A 27,936-nucleotide genomic window follows, 5' to 3' on the forward strand; every position below is an offset into this window, starting at 1 on the left:
AAAATATTGTTATTTCCCCATTTCTCCACCCCAACGTCGAGTCACCGCATCCACATTCGACGCCGGCCCGGAGAAAGAATCGACCGTCGAGAGCTGCACGATGGATTTGGGCCTCGGAAGGCCTCTGGCCTCGGCCCTGCAAGTAGGGAGAGTGGGAGGTGGACATATTCTACACTCTTTTGGTATATAGGTACATTCTTATATTTTCCTAGACTTATTAGCCCGCTGCCACAAGGTGCGTATGGAGGGTACCCCTTTCCAATTTTGCCCCAAGTGCAACCGCAAGTACCCTTGGGTTGACTGGCATGCCACGTGCAATCTCTGCTTACCGAGGGACCACCCCGAGGCTACCTGCAGAGCGTGTAGTAGGTTCAAACCGAAAACACTGAAGGACCGTTCGATCAAGCGTTGGGCCCACCACGCCAGGCGTCAAGAGGCCATGGCAGCGGAGGGCGCCTTCAGCGATGGCAGCAACGCCGTGCTTTCGGACGGCGAGGGCAACATGGTGTCAATTGACAGCCAAGCGCAAGTCCCCGACCTCGGAAGGTCGTCCGGCAGGGCGGCTATGGGAAGACCCCCGGCGACACAAGCGCCTCCCACAGCACTTCACAAAACACATGAAGTCCAGTCGAGACTCGACGCGCACGTCGAGTATTCAGAAAGAGACACATAGAGAATGGTCCAATCGGTGTCCTCTGGGCGTTCTCGATCTAGATCGCTGCATGACTCCAGGCAACCATCCACTGTTGCCAGAAGTGCCTTGCTTCCCAAGGTAATGGAGGTTTGATCGTCAGAAGACGAAACCGTCCTCTATCCCCAGTCCACACTCCAGGAGTCGGCGTCAACAGGCTACGCAACGGCTGCTCCCGAGTCCCAACCTCCACTATCCAGAGATAGGGACACTACCCCCGAACCTCGGCGTCAAAAGGCTCCGGAGGGGTGAAAAAACAGGGTAAACGGTCTTCCACACACTGGGAAGGGGAAAAACAGAGGAAGCAGTCTCAGCCTCCTTCCACACCTCAAAAACATTCTACCCCACATAAACAGATGGACAGGTCTCGGTCTTCTGTTATCCCAAAGACCCCTGTTCAAACCAGTAGGTCTAGTCTAGATAAGACAGGGAAAGGCCTTCAAGAAAGAATCATTCCCAGTTCAAGAGAATGGTCTACTGATGACATAGACAGTCATGTCAAGGATGTCATCATTGGCAGATTTCTATGCCAAAAACCCTGAACACTTTCTCTCTTTTACCCCCGACGGGTCAACTCCCTCAGGCTCTAAGTATCCTATACCCCCAAGTAAAAAGACCCGGGCTGAAGCTCCTACTTCAGACCCCTTCAGTATACAGCCCTATTCTCAATATCAGGGAGGTCCATCCCTTTATGAGGATCCAGATTTGGGCATGTTGGAAGAACAAACTGGGACGGGTTACTATGGGGATGACGAGGACCAAGAGGAGGCGGAGGAGGAGGAGGACAACCCAGAAACCTACAGGCTAGATTCTCCGGTAGATAAAGAACCCCCGGTTACCGACTCCCCTGTCGCTAACCAGCCTTTCTTGAATGAAGTGCTGTCCAGAGCAGCCGAACACTTCCACATTGACACCCAGGGTGCTCAGGAAGAGAGGGACTTTGCCGAGGAGTTAGTGGGAGAGGGGAGACCTGTTGCCCAGGCCATCCCTATCCTTAAGTCAATACAAAGGAGGATAGACCCTTCCCTTGTTAATCCCTATCTCACTAGGGCGGTAAACCCCAGAGTTGAGAAGCTTTTCAGGGCAGCCCAAACAGACCCACTGTACATAAGACGGCACCTGAAACCGGACTCCCTGGTAGTTACAAACACCCATAAGAGGGCGGGAACACCCTTGTCATCGTCGGAAGCTCCTCCCGACAAGGAGAGCAAGAAGATTTATGGCTTGTCCGGTTGCATATTAAAAGCAACCTTTGGTGCCGCGGATAACGCCGGCAGATTGATAGCAGAAGGTACTGTTATCAAAATGCATGCTTGGTTGCGACAGTCTGGGTTCAAAGCCGAAACCCAGGCTTCATTGATAGACAAATTGGTGGAGCCGGATCTATTGTTTGGAAAGGCGGTCGAGGACGCGCTGAAAAATGCCAAGGACGAGTATGAGACATTCAAATCCCTAGGCCAGCTAACCAATAAACCCCCAAACCAGAGAGGGAATGGCAATTTTCGTCGCCCATGCGGACAAAATTCCCAGAGAAGGTCGAACTATTCCCAGGGGCAGGGTACACAATGGAACAACAGCCAGCAGTCTACCCAGGGTTATGGCAGGGGTAATAAGAGAGGGCGTGGTAAGGGTAGAGGCAGCCCCAGTAGAGGCGGCGGCACGCCTCCACCAAAACAGTGACGTTCCGTTCAGGGTACCTTCTCACGCATCCCCATTAGGGGGACGCATTTCCAACTTCACCCAAGCTTGGGAAGGGATCACTTCAGACAGATGGGTGCTGTCCACAGTGTCCGCAGGATACTGCATAGAACTGTTAGAGCGTCCCCAAAACCACCCTCCACGACAAAAAATACATTCTTTGGACCACCAGAAGATCCTCCTCAAGGAGATCGTCAATCTTCTAGCAAAGGACACGATAGAACTCGTCCCGGGACACCAGGTAAACAAGGGTATTTATTTAACCTACTTCCTTGTGCCAAAAAAAGATTTGACAATGCGCCCAGTATTGGACTTACGGCCTGCAAACAAGTATGTCAAGCCCCAAAAATTTTGCATGACTACTCTCCAAGAGGTAATCCCCCTCCTAAAAAAGGGGATTACATGGAAACATTGGACATGAAAGATGCCTATTTTCATATTTCCATGTTCCCAGCGCACAGAAAGTACTTGCGCTTCAAGGTGGACAGTCGGCACTACCAGTTCAAGGTACTGCCCTTCGGGATAGCGTCGGCTCCAAGGGTATTCACCAAGGTACTGGCAGTGGCGGCAGCACACCTACGCAGGGAGGCAATCCCGGGTACCCTTACCTGGACGACTGGCTCATCACGGAGGATACCCCAGTAATTTGCAGAACAAACATTCAAAGGACGATCGACCTCCTCTTCGAATTGGGCTTCTCAATAAACGAGAAGAAGTCAAGTCTGGTGCCAAGCACCTCCAAACAGTTCCTAGGAGCTATCCTAGACACGCAAGAAGGGTTGACCTTTCCATCAGAGGACAGAATTTGGAATATACTGCTGCAAATTCCGCAATATCAGGCCGGTCGCCAGATAACGGTACGTAAAGCAATGCGTTTCCTGGGCATGATGGCGTCATGTATTTACCTGGTCACCCACGCGCGCCTGCGCATGCGCCCCATGCGAGAATGGTTGGCGAAACAGTGGTCTCAGGCAAGTGGTCAGTGGGACGATCTAGGGGTCGTTTCGCCAACACTGGTACAAAGCCTTCACTGGTGGACAAGAGAGAATCTGTCCAATGGGAAACCCTTTTACGATCCCGAGATACAGGCGTTAGTCACAACCGATGCATGCCTGACAGGGTGGGGAGCTCACCACCTCCACCACACAGTGGCCAATTACATCAACCTGCTAGAGCTTCTGGCAGTATTCAGAGCGCTTCAAGCGTTCGAGCCCTACCTGCTGAATCTGTCAGTGCAGATCCGGACGACAGCACTACAGCCATGTTTTACCTAAACGAGCAAGGAGGGACTCGTTCGCCAAATCTGTCCAAGCTTGCCCAGAAAATTTTGATTTGATATGGGCACTCAGACGGAAGATCTTCCTGTCATCTCAACATGTTCCAGGGGATCTCAATTCTCTGGCGGATGCTTTGAGCAGAGATCCCCTTCCAGAGGAACATGAATGGTGTCTACACAGAGAAATCGTAGAAGATATCTTCTCTCAGTGGGGTTTCCCCACCATAGACCTATTCGCCACAAGCGAAAACAGACAGTGCCCAGGATTTGCATCCAGGTTCCCCCAGCCAGACTCCCAGGGGAACGCCCTCTGGATGAACTGGTCAGGGATGTTTGTGTACGCTTTTCCACCAACACCTCATCAGGAAGGTGGTCAACAAGATGAACAGAGAATCAATGGCGCTCGTCCTAGTTGCTCCCATGTGGGCGAGACAACCGTGGTTCCCACACTTACGCAGACTAGCGGTGTGCAAACCCATCAAACTCCCGGGCTGGTACAACCTACCGTCCCAGCACCAAGGTCAAACAGTGCATCCTCAACCCAACTCAATGAACCTAGCAGCATGGCTCCTGAGGTCATAGAGTTCGGACATCTCAAATTACCGCAGAGATGTATGGACATCCTAAAAGAATGTAGGAAGCCAAACACGAGGCACTGCTACTTTGACAAATGGAAACGATTCGTTATCTGGTGCCAGAATAAGCAAATCAACCCAGTTGATTGCACTTCTTCCACAGTTGTCACATACATGCTCCACCTGCTGGATGCAGGACTGGTATTTAACTCACTGAAGGTACACCTGGCAGCGCTGTCAGCATACACTACATCCCATATTAAGGTGTTGTGGTGGAAGATATCGGTGGTTAAAGCTTTCATGGAAGGAGTAAAGAGACTTCACCCTCCTATTTCAAACCCACCACCAGGATGGGACCTTAACGTGGTGCTATCTAAACTCATGGGCCCCCCATTCGAACCCATGCATAAAAGCAGTCTCAAACACCTGACTTATACGATGGCCTTCTTAGTAGCAATAACATCTATAAGAAGGGTCAGTGAAATTCAGGCTCTGTCAGTGCAGGATCCATTCTTTACAGTTCATAAAGATAAACTGGTTTTACGTACACAGCCTAGGTTCTCACCTAAGTTTATTTCTAAATTCCACGTGAACCAGTCCATCGAGCTTCCGGCATTCTTCCAAGACCCACAAAGCTCGGCTGAGGTGAAACTACACACCCTAGATGTGCGTAGGGCGGTCCTTTACCACGTAAACAAGACCAGACCGCTTAGGAAAACAAATCAACTATTTGTCTTCGTAGCCACAGGCAAAGAGGGAGATCGCGTCTCTAAGGGTGCCATCTCCAAGTGGATTGTCAACTGTATCCAGTTGTGTTACTCTCTTTCTGACAAAACTTTGCCTTTTACGCCCAGAGCCCACTCGACAAGAGGCATTGGGGCCACTCTGGCTTTCATTGCAAATGTTCCCCTTGACACCATTTGCAAAGCAGCTACTTGGAGCTCTATTCACACTTTTACTCAGCACTACTGCATTGACACCCATTTCAAGACAGATACTCAAGTGGGACAAGCGGTTCTAAGACATTTATTTGCTCATGACCCTTCTCACATCCCACCTCCTTCTTCTAACACTGCTCACTAATCTATGCACAGCATGTGATCTAAGCAGATTCCACAAGCCACAGAAGAGATACATTACTCACCGTATTCGTATTTCGAAGGGATTGTGTCCTCCGACGTATTCCTTACCTTGATAGATCATCTCCAGCTTGCTGGCCTCTGAAAAAAAAAATTTCAGTAGAGGGCGATGCGCGTCGGCATCCCTCGAGCCGATGTCCCTCGACAGCCTCCGTATCGGCGCCAACGTCATCATGCGTATAAATACACTAGCGCAGCGTCCGTTGCTCAGTTCCGTTTTTCCGCACTTCGTGGGCCTCGGAATCGCGTTGCTCAGTTCGTTAGTCATATATATTCTTCATTATTCCTCGAGAATACCAACTCTTACTCGATGGCTTCCTCATCCGAACCGACGACTCCACGGTCCGGCTTCAAAAAATGTCGAGACTGTGGAAAGAAAATGTCGTTGACAGATCCTCACAGGATCTGTTTGTGGTGCCTGGGATCGGAGCACCAATGTTCGGAGTGCGAGGACTGCATGTCCATGACGGTGAAAGCCTTGAAGGAGCATAAGGGGAAGCTTGAGAGAGGTAAGACAGTTAAAACTCCTTCAAAACTTTCCTTGGCAGAGTCGAGACATTCGTCTCCTCGCCGACATAGGAAACATTCTCGTTCTAGGTCTCAAAGCAGTTGCCACCACTCTTTGAGATCCAAGCATTCGAGTAGGAGACCTCGAAGATCCCCTTCCTCGTCGTCTTCGGTTTCCCCAGAAAGAGTCACCTGCCCCACAAAACATAGCTCTCAGGCTGAGTGGGAGGAATTCCGTAAAAGAATGCTTAGCGTCTTCGAGAAAGCGGCCTCGACCCCCTCGGAGACAGCTGAGGGTGATACCCTGGGTGAAAGACCCGAAAAATCAAAACGCTGCGAGTCGTTGCACCCGGAACTACTCGAGAGCGTCACGAACCCTCGAACAAAGGCACTGTGCCATCAACGCCATTATCGAAGGGTTCATCGACGCATAGGTCGATCGAATCAACGCCGTCTTCCACGCCGAAAAAGAACAAACCCACGGCCATCACTACCTCACAGCCAGTGGTCATACCCAGGGCCTCTAACACGACTTCGAGAATGTCATCGACAACCTCGAGTAGGATTCCAATCCTCTCGAGCTCTTCGAGGCCTCTTCCGATCTTCTCGACGCCTTTTTTGGTGTCTTTTAAGCCTTTAACGTCCACGTCGATGACGTCAACGATTTCTCAACCAATTATGACAAATTTGGCCCCTTCTGCTCTGGGAATGGGATTTAAGCCATTTCCCAGGTCTGATTATTTCAGACCATTGTCTTCAATTTATGAAGAAGGGGAGGATTCGGATCAAGAAAGACCCTTTGGGTTGCAGAGAACTAAAACACCTGAACCAGAGGAATTTACCTCTGAGGAAAATAGGTTCTCCAGCATGGGGTCTGGCATGGATTCACATGCTCATGAATATTCCCCGTCTTCAGGCCGGGAATCCTCGGTATAGAAAAAATCAGTATCAGTTTCGTTTCTGATCTTTCTTTGTCAGTAGTAACCAATCACTGGTCTCTGGGTCATACTGCCCCCAGCCAATGACTGCCCTCTCCCTAAGCCCCGCCCCTGGCAGCCATCCTCAGATTTTTACCGCACGTTCAAGTGTTGGGAGTCCTCGTGCTTAGCTCTCGAGTTTTTTGCTGCGTTTTCGCGCTTTTTCATGAGATTTTCTCATTTTTCCGGTTAAATAGAGCCTCAAGCTCCACCGTTTCTACTTCCGATCAACAGGGATCCATTTCGGAGTTTCTACACCCCTCAAGGGTGAAGATTTCGTCGACTTACGCTTTTGGAGGATTCCAGAAGTTCCGAGGCCTACCCAGGACATGGCCTAGGAGAAAGGGAGCTCGACGCCTGGGAAGCTATTCAGGACCTGCCCTGGATGCCAGCTTTAGAACGTTTTCAAGGAGGACGAGCATTCGTTATGCCTCTACTGTCTCCATGAGGACAAGACGCACAAGGAAAAGGACTGCGCGTTTTGTGGGAACATGTCGGAGCGGACCATGAAGGATCACCACCTCGTCTCGCCAACTGGATGGAAGGTAAGAGCCCGCCAGGCGAGAAGAAGAAGAAGAAGAAGAAGAAGAAGAAGTCTGAGCGGTCTTCTAAGTCCTGTGAGGGTGCTCCGGCGACGGGGGCCCAACAAAAGGCTAAGCACCGCGAGTCCGCGGGCACCGGGAGCGCCGAACGGTCGGGCTCCTTGGCTACCAGGCAGGGCGCACCCTCCCCGGCGCCATCGACCACGAGCCAACGCTCTGGCTCGGGTAAGAGGAAGTCCGAGAAGCCGGCGAAGCTTCTGGAGAGGCCCCGGTCGATCTCGAAGATTCCGGCAGAGGGGGAGCGAGGTTCGGACCCTCCCCCCAAGGTGAAAGCCCCAGGCGTACAGAAGGTGACGTTGGCCTTAATTCACCCTGCTAAGACCTCGATTGAGGATGTCGCCGCGGCCCTGGCTCAGCCTGTGGAGGCTACGCCAGTGGAGGCTCCCTCAGGTACCAGAGTCTCCCTGCCACCGCGGAGGGAGTCGTCTTTCAGGCCCATCGAGAAGACCCCCACGAAGTCCCTGTTGGAAAGGGGAGGGAGGGGTTGGTGGCCGTCGTGGATACGGACACGACCTCTGAAGAGGAGCTCATCCAAGTCGTAGAAGAGGCCCAGCCCATCGGGAGGGATCCCGACGAGGGCAACGACGAGGGCGACGGTGACGCAGACGAGGCTCCTCAAGAGCCCTCGCTCCCGTCGTTTCCAGAGCCGCAGGACACCTCGGCGACCATTTTTTCAGCCATCCAGTCCTTAAGCTCGGAGATAAGGACTAGGTTGCCCCTTCCCCCGACGGAGGTGCCTGAGCCAGACCCGACGGAGGAACCGGAGCCAGGACCTTCGGGGAGCCCACCACTTAAGAGGAGGAGGACGCATCCTAGGCCTCCTCTCCCGCCTCTGCGGCCTTCTCTGCCTTCCCCCCGGTCCACTACCCACGGGGATGATACAGGCATGGACACGACTACGACGGGTACGGATGACGACGGAGGCGACGACGGGACGTGTCCCCCGTCGCCCCCTGCCCGGGCGTCCCCGCCCGACGAGATTGGATCCTTCCATGCAATGATCTCCAGGGCATCCGAGCTCTTCCAGCTCTGCCCCGAGGAAAAGATGGAGGGGTTCCTTTACCAGCGGCGCGAGGCTAAAAGGAAGATGGTCCTTGCCGTTCCGCTTCTTGATGACATCTGGGATGAGGGGCTCGCCCTCCTCAAGAACCCTGCCACGGCTCCTGCGAAGAGGAACCGGTATGAGAAGAAGTACCGGGTCCCCGACGCTGCCCCCTTGTGCCTTAGGGCGCAACCTACCCCGGACTCTGTCGTTTCGGCGGCTGCCAAGAAGAAAGCGGGGGGGGGGGGGTCAGCCTCGACTTCAACCTCCCCTCCGGACGGCGAGGGTAGGAAGCTGGATGCGATGGGACGACGGGTCATCTCATCTGCAGCGACGACCATCAAGGCGGCCAACGCCCTGGCCATCGTAGCCCGCTACGACAGGGAGTTGTGGTTCAAGATCGCCTCTCTGTTGGACTTCCTTCCGGATGCCAAGAGGGCTGAGGCCCTGGAAATCTTGAAGGAAGGTGAGATTGCCTCGGACCACGCCATTACGGTGGCTACGGACTTCGCCGACACCGGTTTCCGTCAGTAGGGCAACGGCGTTTGCCTGAGACGACGAGGATGGCTCAAGGCAACGGATTTCCGCCAGGACGTTCAGACCAAGGTTTTGGACATGCCCTTCGATGGGAACAACCTTTTTGGCAAGGCAGTTGATGAATCCCTTCAGGCGATCAAGACGGACACGGAGACGGCCCGTGCACTGGGTGTGCTCCAACAGCGACGGCTGTCCTTTCGGAGCTCCGGAGGCAGACAGGGTGCCTCCAAGGGAGCCGGCAGCAGCTCCTCTATGTACCGTCAAGCGGCAAGGTCTTCGTCGCAGGAGGCCTACAGGGGAAGCGGCAAGTCAGGTGGATCCCGCCGTCGTCGCCAAGGTAGTCAAGGAGCCAAAGCGGCCTCCAAGCAAGATTGAACCGACCGTCGGGTAGGGCCCCCGCCAAAGCACCCCGGTGGGAGGCCGGCTGACGAAGTTAATCGGCGTGTGGGAGTCCATCTCCACCGACCGTTGGGTGCTGGAAGCCCTGGCCCTGGGGCACGCCCTCGAGTTCCAGAAGAGGTGCCCCCGCATTCCTCCCGTGGCCAGGAAGGAAAATCACGTCCCTCAACTGCTGTTGGAAGTACGGGCGATGCTCAGGAAAGGTGCCATCGAGCTCGTCCCGAAGAGGCTTCGGGGCTCCGGAGTTTACTCATGATACTTCCTCGTGAAGAAGAAGACAGGAGGATGGCGTCCCATCCTGGACCTGCGACGACTAAACAAATACATCAAGGCACAGAAGTTACGGATGGTCACCCTCCAGCACGTGCTGTGACAGCTGAAGGAGGGCGATTTCCTGTCGTCGTTGGACTTGGAGGATGCTTACTTCCACATCCCTATTCTAAAGAGGCACCTAAAGTTCCTCAGGTTTGTGGTCAAAGGGCGGCACTACCAGTTCAAGGCCCTCCCGTTCAGATTAAAATCAGCACCCAGGGTGTTCACCAAGTGCCTAGCACCTGTGGCGGCGCGGCTGCGCCTGCAGGGGATCCACGTTTACCCCTACCTGGACGACTGGCTCATACGGGCAAGGACAAGGGAGCTCGCCGTGGAACACACTGCGAAGACCGTCCAGCTGCTCACGGACCTGGGGTTCTCCATCAACTTTCCAAAATCCCACCTGGTCCCGTCGCAAGTTGCCCTGTTTCTGGGAGCACAGCTCGACACAGTGGCGCGGCGGGCCTCACCGTCGGAGGAAAGGATAAGGACCATCCTAGGAAAGGTGCAACGTCTACTGGCCATGGACGTGCCCAGAGTGAGGTCTATAAAGTCCCTCCTCGGAATGATGTCCTTCTGCATTTATCTGGTGCCCCACTGCAGACTTCGGATGCAGCCCTTGCAAGAATTCCTCGACGCCCACTGGATCCAGACGCCGGGCAGCTTCGAGGACAGGATCCCGCTCGACGAAGCGTTCCGTCAGGCGATACGATGGTGGGGTGTCCGCGCTCATCTGACAGCTGGAACAGGTTTCCTAGCCCCGGCTCACCAGGTGACGGTGACGACGGATGCCTCCCTGGAAGGTTGGGGAGCGCATACCGGGGGTATCCACGCGAGAGGCCTTTGGTGCTCGGAGGAGAAGACTCTCCACATCAACATCTTGGAGCTCCGCGCAGTGTTCTGGGCCCTCAGGTCTTTCCTTCCATCCCTCAAGGGCAAGGTGGTGAGGGTCTTCACCGACAACACCACCACGATGTTTTACATTCGGAAGCAGGGCGGAACCAGATCCCCTGCCCTGTCCAAGGAAGCCCAGGATCTGTGGCATTGGGCCGTCGCCCAAGGGATGTTTCTGGTACCCTTTCATCTAGCAGGGATAAAAAACACCATCGCTGACTCACTCAGCAGGGAGCTGCGCTCGTGCCACGAGTGGGAACTGCGCCAGGATCAAGTGGACCGACTCTTCCGACGATGGGGCGAACCCCAGATCGATCTCTTCGCGACAGCGGCGAACTCCAAGTGCCGGAGGTTCGCCGGCAGGTTTCCCCAACCGAGGAGCATGGGCGATGCTTTCTCGTTCCCCTGGGACAACCTGTTCCTCTATGCGTTCCCGCCGTTGCCACTACTACTCCGGCTCTTCAACCAGCTCAAGAGGTCCCGATGCAGGATGATCCTCATCGCACCGGCGCGGCCGAGACAGATCTGGTTCCCGGACCTTCTGGACTTGTCAGCGTCCACACCAGTCAAGTTGCCGACGGACGCGGATCTTTTCTCCAGAGAAGGAGGCACCATTCTTCATCACGAACCAGAGTCGCTGAACTTGCAGGCATGGCTCCTGCAGCACTAGAGTTTGGAGGATACGACATCCCGGCCGACTGCAGAGAGGTTCTTGCAAAGGCCAGGGCATCCTCAACTCTCAAGTGCTAGGGACATAAATGGAAGAGGTTCTCTATCTGGTGCCTCTGCGGATTACGGCCCCTCAAGTATTGCCGTACCTACTGTCTTTGGCCAAGGCTGGCCTATCTCACGCTTCCATCAAGGTACTTCTGGCTGCCGTCTCACGTTAAACCAGAACTATAGGACGGGCGTCCTTGTGGTCTCATCGTCTGGTGAAGGAATTTATGAAAGGACTGTTCCGATCATTCCCGCCGGTGAAGGCCCCTGCCCCGGCGTGGGAGCTTAATGTGGTGCTGACCAGGCTCATGGGAGCCCCATTCGAGCCTATGTATTCGGTGCCTTTGAAGTTCCTGTCATGGAAGACAGTGTTCATCGTGGCCATCACCTCTGCACGACGAGTGGGAGAGATTCAGGCCCTATCTTGCAAGCCGCCATACTTGACTTTTCATGACACGATGGTGGTGCTGAGGACGCACCCCTCCTTCATGCCCAAGGTGCCGTCGGACTTCCACCTCAACGAGCCCTTGGTGTTGCCAGTTTTCTTCCCGTCGCCTTCGTCGCCGGCTGAGAGGACTCTGCACTCGCTGGATGTAGCTAGAGCGCTGAAGTTCTACGTGGACCGCACGAAGAGTTTTCGGAAGACATCACAGCTGTTTGTGAACTTTGGACCTGTGAATCAAGGGAAGGCTCTCTCGAAGACTTCCATTTCCAGATGGCTCTCCGGCTGCATCATGCACTGTCACCGGTTGGCAAACCGACCGTTGCCAGGCCGTCCGAGGGCCCATTCGACCAGAGCGATCGCTGCTACTACGGCGTTCCTGTCTGGTGTGCCCCTGCTCGACATCTGCAGGGCTGCTACGTGGAGGTCGACGCACATCTTCACGAGATTCTACTGCGTCGACCGGGATTGCAGGGAGGAGTGCAGAGTCGGCCAGGCAGTGCTGCGCAACCTGTTCGCCTAAGGTGAGCCTGGTGAGGAGGTAAGAGTTGCTTAATGTTGAGTTGTTGTATTGCTTGATATTGAGCCTTTTGCCACCTCCCGTGGTTGTGCATGTGTATACTGCTATGTATTCTTATATTCATGAGCATGTGAATCCATGCCAGACCCCATGCTGGAGAAGGGACAAGTTACTTACCTGTAACTGTTCTCCAGCATGGGTCTGGCATGGATTCACATAAAAACCCTCCCGCCTATCCCTCTGCGGCTCTTCACTTGGTCATACTGCCACTTCACGTGCTACCAAATCTGAGGATGGCTGCCAGGGCGGGGCTTAGGGAGAGGGCAGTCATTGGCTGGGGGCAGTATGACCCAGAGACCAGTGATTGGTTACTACTGAGAAAGACAGATCAGAAACGAAACTGATACTGATTTTTTTCTATACCGAGGATTCCCGGCCTAACGACGGGGAATATTCATGAGCATGTGAATCCATGCCAGACCCATGCTGGAGAACAACAGTTACAGGTAAGTAACTTGTTCCTTAAAGGACCTTTGGGAATCCTTACATGAGGCAAGTGGGTTAGATACTTCCCCAGAAATAGAATTTGCCAAACCAGACCCAGGGGAACATGGCGAGACCCCTTACAGAATTTTAATGGCAAGGATTGTAGAATTCATGGGTTGGTCTACACCTTCACCTGCATTCCAACAGGATGACCTTACAGACATTTTAGTTAAAGGCCCACAGGAGGATCCTGTGGTTCCATTTGACGCTGCATTACAAAGATAAATATTGGCTCTGGGAAACTCCTGAGGTTATCCCGGCAGTTAACAAGATGTTATCAGCCAAATATAGGGTATCTGCTACTGACCCTGAATTTTTGTCTAAACATCCAACTCCAGAGAGTCTGGTTGTTCAAGCAGCAACTGCATCAGGCAGTAGATCGGCATAGCCTACTGTTCCACAGGACAGGGATAACAAAAGTTATGACTCTATGGCTAAGAAAGTCTTTTCTGCATGTAGCATGGCGTTGAAATCTATTAACGCTACTTGTACGCTCGCAAGGTTCAGCCATACACTTTGGGAGTGTGCTTCATCAGCGGCTGACTGCCTCCCAGAGGGAGAAGAAAGGGAAGCGTTTCTAAACATCATTAAGGATGGTAAAGACGCAATGTGCGAATCCCTTCAAACTGGCATTGATTCTGCTGACAGTATCAGTAGGGCCGTGGCGGCAAGTACTACAACCCGCAGATTTGTGTTTTTGCGAAAGTCTGGGTTTGCTTCAGATGTACAAGCCAGACTTTTAAATATGCCCTTTGACGGCTCTTCTTTGTTTGGTAAGAAGGCGGATAACAGCCTAGAAAAGTTAGACATCCAAAGCAGCAGCAGCAAAATCCCTCGGAGCTGCAATCCGTCAAACGCCATATCGGCCCTCAGGAACCTCACGGAGAGGTAAGTCCTTTCGCTTTTATTCCGCATTCGGAAAAGGCAGAGGACAGTCGGTTCAAAGAGGTCAAAGATTCACCCGAGGTGGACGGGGTAAAAATACAAAAGCTGCAGCAGTAGGTGCCTCTTTACCCTCGGCATCTGCATCAGCCGCCTCTAAATCACTCTGAGGACTCTCCTCACAAGACACCAGTAGGGGGCAGGCTAACTCAACATCTGACGGAATGGCAGGCTATTACGTCAGATGCTTGGGCATTGGAGACAGTAGCCCAAGGTTACTGCCTGCCTTTTCTACACATTCCTCAGAGTCATCCACCGGGGAACAGCTCTCTGAAAGTTCAGATCTGCTCCTCTGGTCTCGGGAGGATAGCTCAACGGCAACGTGCTTGCCTTGGAAGCAAGATGACACGGAGCAACATGGGTTCGATCCCCAGGTCCGTGCTTAGAAACCTCTGGGTATTAAGCGCATTCTAAATAACCTATCATATCATATCTTGCAGGAAATTGTAGACCTGCTGGAGAAAGGTGCTATAGAACCGGTACCTGTAGCGGAGAGGAACAAGGGCTGGCTGATCAAAGAGAGCTGTATCTCTGGAACAAGCTTAGATCCAGCTAGATTATGTCTGCCACTTCCTTCACAAACTGGGCTTCTCCCTCAATTTAAAGAAGTCACAGATGATACCATCACAGAGACTCCAGTTCATTGGAGCGGTTCTGGACACTTCCCTGGGAAAAGCCTCGCCACCAGAGGTGAGGGCTCAAGATATTCTGCAGATGGTCACCAAGTTTCAAAATGCCCAACGTCTCCCAGGTTGCTAGGCTTCATGGCATCCTGCATCTTCCTTGTGCCAGAGGCTCGCCTGAGAATGAGATCTCTTCAGTGGGCACTTAGAACTCAGTGGTTGCAATTCTCAGGGAGAATGACAGATCTCCTTCAGGTTCCGGTCAAGGTGGCTCGAGACATTCAGTGGTGGGCCTGTCAGGAGAACATTTTGAAAGGAGAACTGTTTTGGCAACCATGGGCGGAGATAACAGTAGTCACAGATGCCTCACTCAAGGGGTGGGGAGCCCATGCCAACGACTTGACCATCAGCGGTCGTTGGTCTCCATCTGAGTCCAGACAACATATCAACCTGTTAGAGCTGAGAGCAATCAGACTAGCGCTGAAGGCTTTTCTGCCATCTGTACAGGGGAAAAATTTCCTGATAATGACAGACAACACAGTGGCCATGCACTACCTCAACAAAAGAGGAGGCGTAGGATCACTGCCTCTGTGCAGAGAGGCGATGCAGCTCTGGTTTTGGGCAATCCAAGAAAGAATTTCTATCGGTAGTTTACTTAGCCGGAGAGAAAAACGTGACGGCGGACGCTCTGAGCAGGCAGAGCACAGTCTCCCCCGAGTGGGAACTAGCTCAGGAAGTCCTTCAACAGATATTCACCCTTTGGGGAACCCCTCAAGTGGATCTGTTCGCCACCAGCATCAACAGGAAGTGCTATCAGTTTTGTTCAAGGGAATTTCCCCCGAGAGGAGCTCTTGGGGACGCGTTCGTAGTGGACTGGGAGTTTCCACTTCTGTACGCGTTTCCACCAGTCCCTGTCATTCCTCAAATGATCAGGAGGTTGAGAAGGTTCCGGAAAGCCATGATACTAATTTCCCCGGACTGGGCCAGGAGAGCGTGGTACCCGGACCATCTGGACATATTCATCTGCCCTCCAATTCGTCTTCCACTCAAGGAGAATTTTCACTCGCAGAAGGGAGGTCAGGTTCTCCATCCAGACATCAGAACCCTCAACCTTCACGCTTGGTATCTGAAAGGTTGAGATCCAAGGATTGGGACCTCCCAGGTGACGTCATGGAGGTGTTGCTTTCGGCCAGAAGGCCAGCAACAAAGACTTTATACCGCTGCCGTTGGAACAAATTTTGGAACTGGTGTAGAGAAAAGAATATCGATCCCTTTTCATGTGGTATACCAACAGTGTTATCTTTTCTACTCTATTTGACAAATTCGGGCCTTCAGGTTGGCACTATAAAGGGCCATCTCGCAGCGATATCGATCTTCAAGCGCACTGCAGAGGAACCATCGTATTTCAAGTTACCCTTAGTAATACAATTTCTGAAGGGATTAACCAATGTCTAGCCTCCAAGACCATTCCAAGTTCCCTTACGGGACTTAAATTTAGTCTTAAATTTCCTGATGGGTACTCCTTTTGAACCACTCCACTCTTGTTCGCTAAGATTTCTCACCCTTAAAACTGTCTTATTAGTGGCATTGACCTCTGCTAGGAGGGTGAGTGAATTACAAGCTCTATCTTGTAAACCCCCTCATACAATTTTTCATAAAGACAAAGTTGTCCTACAAGTGAAGCCTAATTTCCTCCCAAAGGTGGTTTCTGAATTCCACATCACTCAGAAGATTACCTTACCTTCATTCTATTCCCCCCCCCAATCCGGGGAAAGAGGAAGAAAGGCTACATAGGCTGGACCCAAGGCGGGCTTTGGGTTTTTACATCAGCAGACTTGCTAGGATTAGGCAAGCAGACCAACTGTTCGTAGGTTACTCAGGGCACAAATTGGGATTACCGATGACAAAACAGACCATTTCCAGATGGATTATTTTGGCCATTCTGGAATGTTACAAACTGGCAGGGAAAGAGCCTCCTCAAAATCTTAGGGTTCATTCAACCAGGGGTATCGCAAGCCTCTTCGGCCCTCCAAAGAGGGGTACCGATTCGAGACATATGTGCGGCTGCCACATGGTCATCTGCACATACCTTCACAAAGTTTTACAGCCTGGATTCCTCCTCTAGCCAAGACACTAGATTTGGCAAAGCTGTGTTGCACTCTGTTCATTATTGAAGGGAAACATGGCAATTTTACTCCCACCTCCAGTTACACACCACTGCTATGGGAGTCTATCAAGATGAGGAATACGTCGGAGGACACAATCCCTTCGAAGAACAAGTTACTTCTTACCTGGTAACGTTCTTTCGATGGGATGTTCCTCCGACGTATTCCTTATCGCCCCTCCCATCCTTCCCCTCAGTAAAACTTCCCTTGTGGTTACAGCTTACGCTCCTTCAGGGTCAATAACCAATTCATGTAAAGCAACTGTTAAACGTCAAAATGGAACTGAGCAACAGACGCTGCGCGAGTCTATTTATACGCATGACGTCGGCGACGATACGGAGGTTGTCGAGCGACATCGGCTCGAGGGACGTCGACGCGCAGCGCCCTCTACTGAATATTTTTTTTTCCGAGGCCAGCAAGATGGAGATGATCTATCAAGATAAGGAATACGTCGGAGGAACATCCCATCGAAAGAACGTTACCAGGTAAGAAGTAACTTGTTCTTCTGATGCTTGTATCTGCTTCGATTCACATGCGACCTACTCTTCCTCCCCTCTGAGAGAATGCGCATGGATGCTTGTAGTCTTATCTATCTATCTGCCTGGATTATCTACTCGCGTTACTCCTCATTCTACCTCATGTCAGAACAAATACAATCTGAGGGTCATAGACACGTGAGGGATCATGGGTACAGTGGACGTCACACTAGGGATAGTATTACTGGCACGATCTGTGTCGACACCCATTTTCGAGTTTTCGAAAAACAAACTGTAATACTCTGCAGCTTCCACTAGATGTCGGCCTATGCACAGCATGCGAATCTAAGCAGATACAAGCATCAGAAATACGATTACGGTGAGTAATGTATCATATTTATATATCCCCTATACTGGAATGCTTCCACCAAAGCAATACAATCAGTGGAACTGTTTAAGAGCAGGCTTAAGATCCACTTGCGAACCACCTACAGTGAAAGCTTAAACCCCACTTCTGACCACCATGCATGCACTTCCCTGAAATTATACACCGGTATGTGGTAGCTGTTTGCACACAACAAATTCCAGCACAAAGCCAAAATGTTGATGCTTTTTTTGTACATTAGCCCCTCACCAACTGGCTTGCTGGCAACCATTCAGTTAATTCACATGCTTGCTTAGATCTTTTACCTACTGGGAAATATCCCATAGCCTTCAATTAAAACAATTAATATATCAGAGAATTGTAGCCTATGGATGACAATAAGTATAACTTGTATTTGGGACTGTAAATGGTAAAGGGTCATAAAAACAGGTCATTTTTCTCAACAACTTCCCTCCCCTTACGCAGACTTACAGGAAAGCTGTTAAGAGCAATCACCTGTATCATTATCATCATTATAGCTTTACAGCATAAACTTCTCAGTAGAAACCCTTAGTATTGATTATCAATGCAATATTATATATATATATATATATATATATATATATATATATATATATATATATATATATATATATACACATATATACTAGTAGTTAGAAGCAGCAGACGCTGAGAGAAGCACATGGGAGGTTGCTGATAGCATTGTAGGGGGCTGATGATCGTGACGTGTGAGGGAGCGATGCAGTCAGCAAAGTTGTTTTTTGTGGGGCAGGATGTGATTTGATGTAGGGACACGAAGAGGAAGCGAGGGAGTGGGATTAAAACTGCAGCAATCGTGAGTTACAACTCTTGCCCTTGGTGTGCGCCAAATATTCTTATGCTTTCTTTCTTTTTCCAGGAATGACACTAAGGAAGACGTGTTTGTACATCAGGTACCTCTAAATCTTTACCCTACAGCAATGCAAGTTTTCAATGTGTTTCTTATGTAAAGCATTTTGAGACCAAGTTTTCATCACCTCACAAAACGGATGCACTTGAGTTTAACTTATTATGGTAAAGGATACTTGGTCATATACCTTGAATATAATTACTGTTTGGATGATTTTCGTGCCACATTGGAGTGCACATGTAAAATTATCACTGGTGGGTGCTTTTGTCTTTTCTAATGAGGACTTATTTTCGATACAGTTTCATTACCATAGCATTCTCAGCCTTTGGCTTGGACTAGAGATGTTAACGTGCTTGCAACACTAAGAACATTATCTCCTTTAGGAATGTTACGCATTCACACCACATGGGACTAAATGGATATTATCCAGGGTTATAGGACATTTTCTTAATTTCTGATTTGTTGGCGGCAGAAAGACAACCAGTGTACTATTCATTTTATTTAGTTTAATGTGATTTACTCTAAGTAGCTTAAACTTTACACATATCAAACAAACATACAAAGATACAAAAAAAATGAACAGTGTCTATATATACATCATCTCATGAAAACTAAAACAAGATTAAAAACCTTTCTATTTCAGTAACAAAAATGTTTAAAAGGAATAAATATTACCTATTCAAGTTTGCACAACACACTAGCACTAAGTATCAGTGTGGAAATATCCCTATACACTTTGCGAAATCAAAGTGCTAATGTATTGGCTAGTACTGTTCACCAATGTAACACCTACACTAGGTGATGATATCAGCTCTAATATACTGGCATTCGCAATCAGGTTATCTTCAGTCAAAAATAGTGTAATTGCTTCTTTGCCAAACTTTATAGTAAAGGACCCAATCTGGAATCTATCTTTGTCCATATATAATATAGGGCCACTAATAAGCTCACATTGCCAGAGTTCGTACAGTATTGCCAAAAAGACAATTCACCATGGGTTCCTAAATTGTGTACATATTTGCCTAATAGTCACTGGATTGATTTAGCCATGGTGCGACATTTAGTTAATAAGTGTCTAGCTGTCTCAACGGTTTCTGCTTGGTTACAGAGACGGCAGATTCGATATTCTATCAGCATTTTTGCTCTACTCCCCAGATTCATTCTTGTAGGGAGTTGTTCCAATCTTAGTAAGATAATGAATCGCCTGAGTCTTTTGGCTGGTCAAAGATTTAAATATGCCTGCGGCTTCAAAAAGTCAGTGTCTTTGTTGGACAAACTGATATCTCTTTAACTTACTCAAATGGGCATAGTTTTCTAACCAGTCCCATAAGGCAACCCGTTTACCAAGCGCATTCTGCGCTGCTTTCAAATAACTAGCTCCTCTATGAATCCAACCTATATCTGCTAGATATTTGATCATGGGCTCATATAGTACGCTAATAGAGCGACCTTTGCCTAATTCCTGTTGGACAGCCATCAATAACGGATTAGTAGTACCGCTGATCGTCCTCAGGAAAAAAAACCTGCTCTCTTTTTTAGAACAGTCGCTTTTAAAGAGAGGCGTCCAAGTTCTAACCTTATAAGGGCCATTGGGACTCCAGGAGGTAAACCCAAGATCCAGCGCCAGAATTTGCCTTCGATGACCTGGAGCCAAGCCAGATCCGAAGTCCAAAGCGCCTCTACGCTGTAGGTAATCATTGGAGTTAACACTTGGATATATAAATGCTGAGTGGCCCACATTGTAAATCCGCCTTGTTTGCTAGAAAATCTAGCCATCAGGGCAGAAACGTGGGCGGCTCTAGTAATACGTATTTGTCTACACGCATTATAGTCACTGTGCAGTTCAAATTCGACCCCCAAGTATCGATAGCACCATGTATATGCAATGTTTGTATTACCCACTATGAGGTTAACACGACTGACTCTTTTGTAAGTGCATCTTATGACCTTGGTTTTGTCAAGGTTGATAGTCAAACCATAATCCCATAGTGCTGACGCTGATCTTCTAAGTCCACTTATGGTATTATCCAGCAAAACCATGTCATCAGCCTAGGCTAACACAGCACAGGGGGAATCTCCAATTTTAGGGGCAGTTATTGGCGGCCTCAATTACTAGTGGTATGTCATGCACATATAGGTTATAAACTAGTGGTGCAGTGACACACCCTTGTTTGACTCCCCTATTCTGGCAAACCATGTTAGTCGAATGCCCTTCTTGATCTAATTTGAGCCTGACCGTAGTGTTATGGTGGAGGAGTCTTAGATAATATAGTAATCCCTTTGGGCACCCAATAGTTTCTAGTTTTAACCACAGCCTATCTCTCGGATGGAGTCGAATGCCGCCTTAAAATCTATATACAATGCATAGAGTGGTGGCTGCTCCTTAGTGAGCGCTCTAGTGCGTAATTGTCCAACATGGAAAGGTTGTGAGTCGTGGAATATTCCCGCCTTAACCCACTCTGGAATTTACACAGAATGTTGGCATTGTCCACCCATTTCTGCATTTCACTCAACAATAGAGATTCAAATAAATTTCCTGTGGCATCTAACATAGACAATAGTCTATAGTTATTTGGGGCTAATCTATTTCCCTTTTTAAAAATAGGGATGAGTATCGCAGATTGGCAGGAATGGGGAATTTTTCTGTGTTCCAGGATCTTATCAAACAGAATGGATAATGGGCTAGCCCAGAATTCAGGATAGTTCTTGATAACAGCGTTGGCCAGCCCGTTAGGGCCAGGAGCTCTTGAGGATTTTAAGTCTTTGATTTTGGCTAATATTGCCCTCTGTGAGACATCAAAAGGACGATATGGCAGGGCTTTTCTTAAAGGACTGGTCTCATCCACCACTAATGCAGAGCTGCGTTCATCCAGGTACTTTTCCGATACATCTCTGCTTATAGGATTAACTAGTAAGCCTTTGCTTTTGCCCCTAGACTCCCTTAGGAGTGCCCAAATACTTTGTGGGTTTTTAGAGCAAATAGTTTGAACTAATTGCTGATGAGCACGATTGCTTACAGCCTTTTTAATGGTCTTAATGGTGATCCTATATCTATTTTTTGTTTTCTTGACCAAAGCACCGTATTATGGCATCGGAAGGTTCTTCACCTTAATTCTGCAAAGGTCAGCTCTTAGCCCCCTCTTGGCATCGCTAATCTCATTGTTAAATGGCTGCAGATTTCCTTTCTCTCATCATTGGTCCCCTAGTAGATATATCATGTTTAGCAGAAAAAGCCGAAACCCACTCTTCAATTGTATTAATGGCATGGTACTATTAATGGCATTGTAAGGTGCCTACCCATAACATTTACTGATTCGTTTGGCGTTTGCATATTTTTTTAAATCAAAGATAGGCATGTGGGTGTTACTTTCTATTTCTTTTTATTTCTGGAATGCCACTGCATGAAGACAACAGAACCTCACATTCTCTACAATCTGTCACAGTGAGAGCAGCAGAGAGAAAATTGCTAAAATATCATAGTTAAAAATTTGGTGCTGAAAAATATTGCTGTTCAACATCTATCGACCAGGAAAGAGTTAGGAGAATCTCTGCAAATATTTGACAGTTTAAAGCCTGGCAAGTGTTTCATTCTATCAAGCAGGGAAATTACATTTTAATTTCTGACCAGTGCTTAAAATGTGAATTCCGCTAATAGATGGGTACGGTCTGAAATCATGGCCTTTCATGGGCTCACACTAACCTTTATCACGGGATGTGACAAGGTAACATGTGGAGGCTAGAGGATGAGGCCTGGGGGTTGCGGACTGTCTCATTCTGCTACTGGCCTAGGATGCCGTATTCTGAGGATTGCCAGGTCTCCCACCATGGGTTGCACGTCAAGTTTTATATTCTATCCCAAAACACCCATTGTGGCCCAAAGCATAGTCTGGTAACACTAGCACTAGCTATCTGATAAAATGAAACAGAAATTCAAGCACTGCTCATGCACATCATTGCAAGACCGGCTTTCATTGGAACGTGGGTCACAGTGTCATTCAGGAAAAACGAAACCTCCTAACTGGAAGTAATTCGCCGGCAGACCTCAGCAGTGCCATCATTGAGTCAGGTGGCTAGAAGGGAAGTGCCAGCTTACTAGAGAATGGCATGGTTATTTTGCAATCCTGCTGTACAGAGCCGTGGGGTGGTCTGCTGCACAAGCAAGCTCACTTTGGAAAATCATAATCGGCTCTTGTTTGCTCGTAACCCACACACAGCGGTCATGCAGCTTCCAATCGCTGTGCCAATTCCAACCCTCATTGGCATACCAAAAAGGAGTTAGTGGGTAGTTGTGGGAGTCGGAGATATTGGAGATCAAGCAGAGTAGGAGACATTGGAGATTGGCCTTAATGAAAAGTGAAGAAGAGCAAACGGAGGGGTTGGAGCAGAAGAAAGGAGAGGAGGAAGAATTAGTGGAGAGTATAGGAGCAGAAGGAGAGATTTGTTTACAAAGTAAGAGAATGGAAGTAGTGCAGTGCATAGAGAAATTGGAGCTATTAGATGTGGAACGTCTAAGGAGAGGGGACGGAATTGGGAGGAGAACAATCCAATTGAATATAAGAGGGCAAGGAATGAATGAATGAAGGACAGACACGGAGGAGCCAGACAAAGAACTGAGGAATGGGAAAGCCTCACAGATGAGAAAGTATGAGAGGTGGAGGATGGAGGCAAAGGGAGAGAAGTCTTTCAAGACCTGGTATAAACGGGTACCTGTATGTTGGTGGCGCAAGGCCACTCAATGTTCCAAAGCTAAGGCAGTGATTTAATTATTCATATTGCTAGATTAATGATTGCATTGCTGGAGGAATTTAATATTACTGTACTGATTTTTACATTGATAGGCTAATGTTTACATCTTGCCAACTGTACTATGTTACTTGATGGCCCAGATTAATATTCACGCTGCGGTTTGTGGAGAGTTGAATGATCATATTGTGTGAGAGGGCGAGTGACCAGATACTGGCCTGACCCGGCTGCCTCTTGGTGTGTTTCCCAGAGGATGGAAGGAATGGGATATTGAAGGCTCACCCTTGCTCCGGAGACGTGGTATATAGCCACCTTCTATGGAAAAACCAATCCCACACAATTCAGCCAAGGACTACCAGTCTCTGCATTAATTGAGCCTCTTGGACGAAAGCCGAGAAAAACTTTACACTTGCAACCTCTTTTAATATACAAGCGTGGCAGAATAGGAAAAAACTCTTAAAGGAAGCTTGAATACGGTGCTCATTGTGCCTGGCAGAGTTCCAGAAACACTAGAGTGGAAGCACAGAAGTGTGCCGACATTCTGACCAAGCAAAATTCTCTTTGTATTTACCAACATGTTTCGAATATAAAATATTCTTCTTCAGGGAAACTGTCCATTCAGCTTTTCCTACAAATCAATAATTGTTTTCACAACAAAATCTTACATATAGTAAATTACTTTCTGCAGCTGTGGCTCTGTTTAGATCACGTGCTCTGCATAGTTTGATATCTAGTGGTAGTCGCAAAGTATTATAAAACTCAAACAGACGTCGATGGGACGTGTCGATAATACTATTCCTAGTGTGATGTCTATTGTACCCATGGTCCTTCACGCGTCGCGGTCCCTCAGATTGTTTTTTTCTGCCATCAAAGTTGGTGGCAAATGCAGAGTTCTCTTCCAGGCTGATGCCTTTTAATTAGTTGAATGTTTACTTGTAGACTCTCTTTCCTTATTGTTAGCTTTGCTGCACGGGCAACAGACTGCTCGACGGCCAACCTCATCGTCGTCGTCGACGACTGATAGACGACCAGACGCGGCCTACACGGGCCTCAGTAGGGAGAGAGGGAGGAGGTTCCTCAAACTGACCTCTTTAGAGACGGCATGTCAAGCTGAGCCTTGGCCGTTGATCTGCGGAAGCTGCTGAACCCCACCAGACCTTCAAAGATGTGGCACACTCAACTTTTGTTTACACAGTTAAGCATCTCACACCATTAAGGGAAAGGGGGAATGGAGAAAATAACATCCGGACCTCTGGACCCTCAGGATGATCTGCAGCGTAGGAGGAAAGCACAGGTTATGACAACATATAAATAATTAATTATTGCATTTCCATTTCCATTAGAAATAAGACCACTGTTTCTGCATACCTGTTTATCCTCTGCAGTATGCTCAGAGGATGAAAGTTTACCCTTGTTTGAAGTAGCACATTAAACAGTCCCACCAACTTGAAACAATATTAGCCTCTTCAATTAGAACCTTGTTCAATTAATTCCTGCTTTCAGATTCTTGAATGTACATAGTTTTAAAATGCAGTTTCAGGTGAATTCCTAGCCTTTGAATTGTCAGCAGTTTTCAACTACATCAAAGTATCACATTGAAAGGAGGCGTAGATAAAACGAATGAAAGTAAACTTGAATTGCAATAGTGGCAGTAGAACAAATATTTAACCACGCTCCTGTCTCCACAGAAAAAATGGAACTGTCACCGCGCGATAAACAGTCTTGCAATTCCTCTTGTGTAAATAATGGCTAATCCCCCACACTAACGTGAGATGGGGTTTAGATTCTATTAAAGACAAGGAGGCGATTATTATGCATTCAATCTTTACTCTGAAACCACAGCAGCAAAGACAAACAAACTTTTACAAACAAAAAAGTTTGAAAGCAGAACTAAATAGAGTTCATTGTCAATGCAAGGGGGACCCCCAATCCATCATGGAGGACAGGTCATGCCCTGCAGGAGACCAATGAGCAGGGACCCTTCCTTATATAAATCCATTACTCTAAACCCAACTCCTCTTTCTGTAGCTGTCTTGAACCAGACGTCCACTGCACAGATCAGATGATAAACAATGAAGGCAAAACCAGCGAAGTTCTCGTACCACGCACTCCACCACTTGTAACTGTGAGCCACATTTCTGATCCGAATCTCAACTCGTAGCTGTAAGAACAACAAGCAAGAAGGATGGGTGGATGGGAAGAACAACAAACCAAAGAATGTTCTCTCTTGAAACCCATGTGCACATGCGTGTCATAACTGTCATATCATATAATTCTATAATAATCGCCTCCTTGTCTTTAATAGAATCTAAACCCCCATCTCACGTTAGTGTGGGGGATTAGCCATTCTATGACAAGACAGGAGGCTCATATTCTGCAAGTTCAAAGCCCTTGCATCTCATTAGTACAACATGATCAATGCAATAGAGACAATATAATAAAATAATAGGAGAAGAAAATGTTTTAAATACTTTCATTAGATCAATTAGCTGACCACAAGAGAATTGCCCAAGCCTAGGCTGCCCGAATAACTGTCTTATAAGGCATAGCCAAATCCTCTGCAAGAAAAAAACAACTGGAAGATGTGCCAATTCTAGCGTTCCTTACAGGCCACCAAAACCAACTGGTTAAAAAGCTGGGGGAAAACACTGAACAAAGTTTTCGTATACTAGTAGGTTAGGAAAAAACCCATTGGAATAATACAACTCCTCTGTTGTCCAATCAAACCTTTAAACACTTAAATTCATACCATCTTTGGGAACCTAGATAACAAACCAAATAAGATAAGCCCTTAGCTCTCCTGGAGATAAAGAAAAATACCCCTTAGGGGTGAAAGCTTTGTAGGTTCCATCCCGTGCGTTAAAGGAAGATATTGCATTAGAAACAGGGCATGTCACATAACTACACTGGGGAACAAGTGGGAAAGACAAATCTTCATAAAAGGTAAAACGGGAGTAAAAAGTTTGTTTTATTAATCTGTAATAGGACAACCTATCCTGAGCGGATCTGAAAAGCAATAGACTTAAAACACAATTGTCTTCAGACATACTTGTATACTAAAAAGGTATGTCTTCTGGAGGCAGAATCAGAATGGAAGAGTGGGGCCCCACCTGAAAAGCTAAACATGCCAAACCGCCAAAACGGAGAACTGCAGACCTCCCGAGCTCTTGAAGAGGACTCTGTTACCATGGCAAAGGCAGATATTTACAAAACCTGACCCTAAAGAGACCAAACCTGGCAAGGAGAAAAAATGTACTTTACATCTAAACGCTACCATTATAGTGATATCTGAACCCCTTGTAGATGTGCCCGGTGCTTGAACCTTGTTCTCTCCTCCATGGTTGAAAAATCCCCTAAAGAATCCTAAACTAACCGAAGGAGGACCCCTAAATTCCAAAGCCTTAGCAAAACTCTAAACTGCAAAGAACTGATCACTAAACAGTTAACATGAAGTTGCTCACCAGAAGAGGACCAGCCTCTATCTTAGGCTATTTGAAGAACTTGGAAGCTCCCAGCACCCTGAGCTGGCACCTTATTGCAAAAACAATCTCCTGTGAAAACCAAAAAGGTCTACCTGCCATGCAGGTGACTAGGAGAATCAAGTCATTAACTAAATATATATATGTAGCCCAGCCCTCTGGGAAACCCACTGACAGACACCTTTTGATAGTTAATGTAGAGACGCTGGAACGCATTGCGAGAAGAGGGTCGTAATAACTTGGATGGGAGATTAGTAGCGCTCCCAGACCCCTCTATCCCACCAAGGGATATTGAGCCTTCCCAAAGAAGGAGAACCCTCCCCCACTTATCTAAGGAAAACCTTGCAACCCAGAAGAAGGCTACCCTGAGGACCACCATAAAGCCCCGCTTTACACCTTTAAAATAAATAAATAAATACACTCTTGCACTTCTAACCAACCCCCTGACCGTGAAAGGGGCTCCCCAGGAATTAGTGCAAAGGCGAGTAAACTGACGGGAGGGAATTGCTCAGTGCGAGTCTGCACTGGTCACGAGTCAGAACTCCTGTAAAAGGAAAAACGAAACCATCGGTTGTTGCAATCTCCCCCAAGGATGGCGGGAAGGGGAATCAGGGGGGAAAGGACTCTGGGGAATTATCATGTCCCGTAAATGAACGGTTGTGAAAGAATACTGGGACCACTGTCCACTCAAACCCTGAGGTCCGAGTCTCTGCATGCGTATGAGGCTAAACTGGCCACTAAGGGAATCAGGGAAGGAAAATATTAAGCACATTGCCCATAGCAAAACTAGCACTTAGCTAGTGCAACGAACCCTCAGGTATACTAGTGTTGCTCATCGCTACTACCAACAGTGTGTGGTGTGAGGTGTTTACTTATCGATTGCAGCAGGATGAAAGACTGATTTAAACATTGCCAAGTTAGGAACCTGCATCAGTAGGCACAGCACGGCTGTGAAAGCCAGCACTCTATTCGCTGCACTGTAGAAAAAAATGATATACATATATAACGAAAAAAGGCTAAACAACTCCCTTGAGGGTACAGAAACCTGCTTTTACTCCTCGAGCAGAGGAGAAATTGTAACACGCTGCTAGACGGTTAGCTGAACAATAGGCCAAGCTTTGGGAGGAAAAACCATGGGCAGGCGCCAGAAAGTTATTATTTGGCAACTTGGCCATCTGATACCAGCAAGTGTTTCCAAACACTCCATCCAAGCAGAACATGGATGCCCAACTTGACTTGCAACAAAACTGAACAGTTACCCTCGAGCTGACTTTATCTTCACCAATAGATCAATAGTAAAATGAATGTCAAAATGGGACAAATGGAAAGGGAAACACCTCCCCACTAAAGAGAGCCTCAA

General features: G+C 48.3%; 1 protein-coding gene across 1 annotated transcript in view; it reads left to right on the plus strand.

Annotated features, from left to right (window-relative positions):
• The window catches only part of LOC138472340 (Y-box-binding protein 1-like), a 707,873-nt gene that overhangs the window by 247,004 nt on the left and 432,933 nt on the right, over positions 1-27,936 (plus strand). Inside the window, exon 3 of the mRNA XM_069610465.1 lies at positions 18,364-18,397. Coding sequence (XP_069466566.1) covers positions 18,364-18,397 — 34 coding nt within the window. The remainder of the gene's footprint in view (positions 1-18,363; positions 18,398-27,936) is intronic.

The sequence above is a fragment of the Ambystoma mexicanum genome, chromosome 8 (genome assembly GCF_040938575.1).
Source record: "Ambystoma mexicanum isolate Mex_15411 chromosome 8, UKY_AmexF1_1, whole genome shotgun sequence".
NCBI lineage: Eukaryota > Metazoa > Chordata > Amphibia > Caudata > Ambystomatidae > Ambystoma > Ambystoma mexicanum.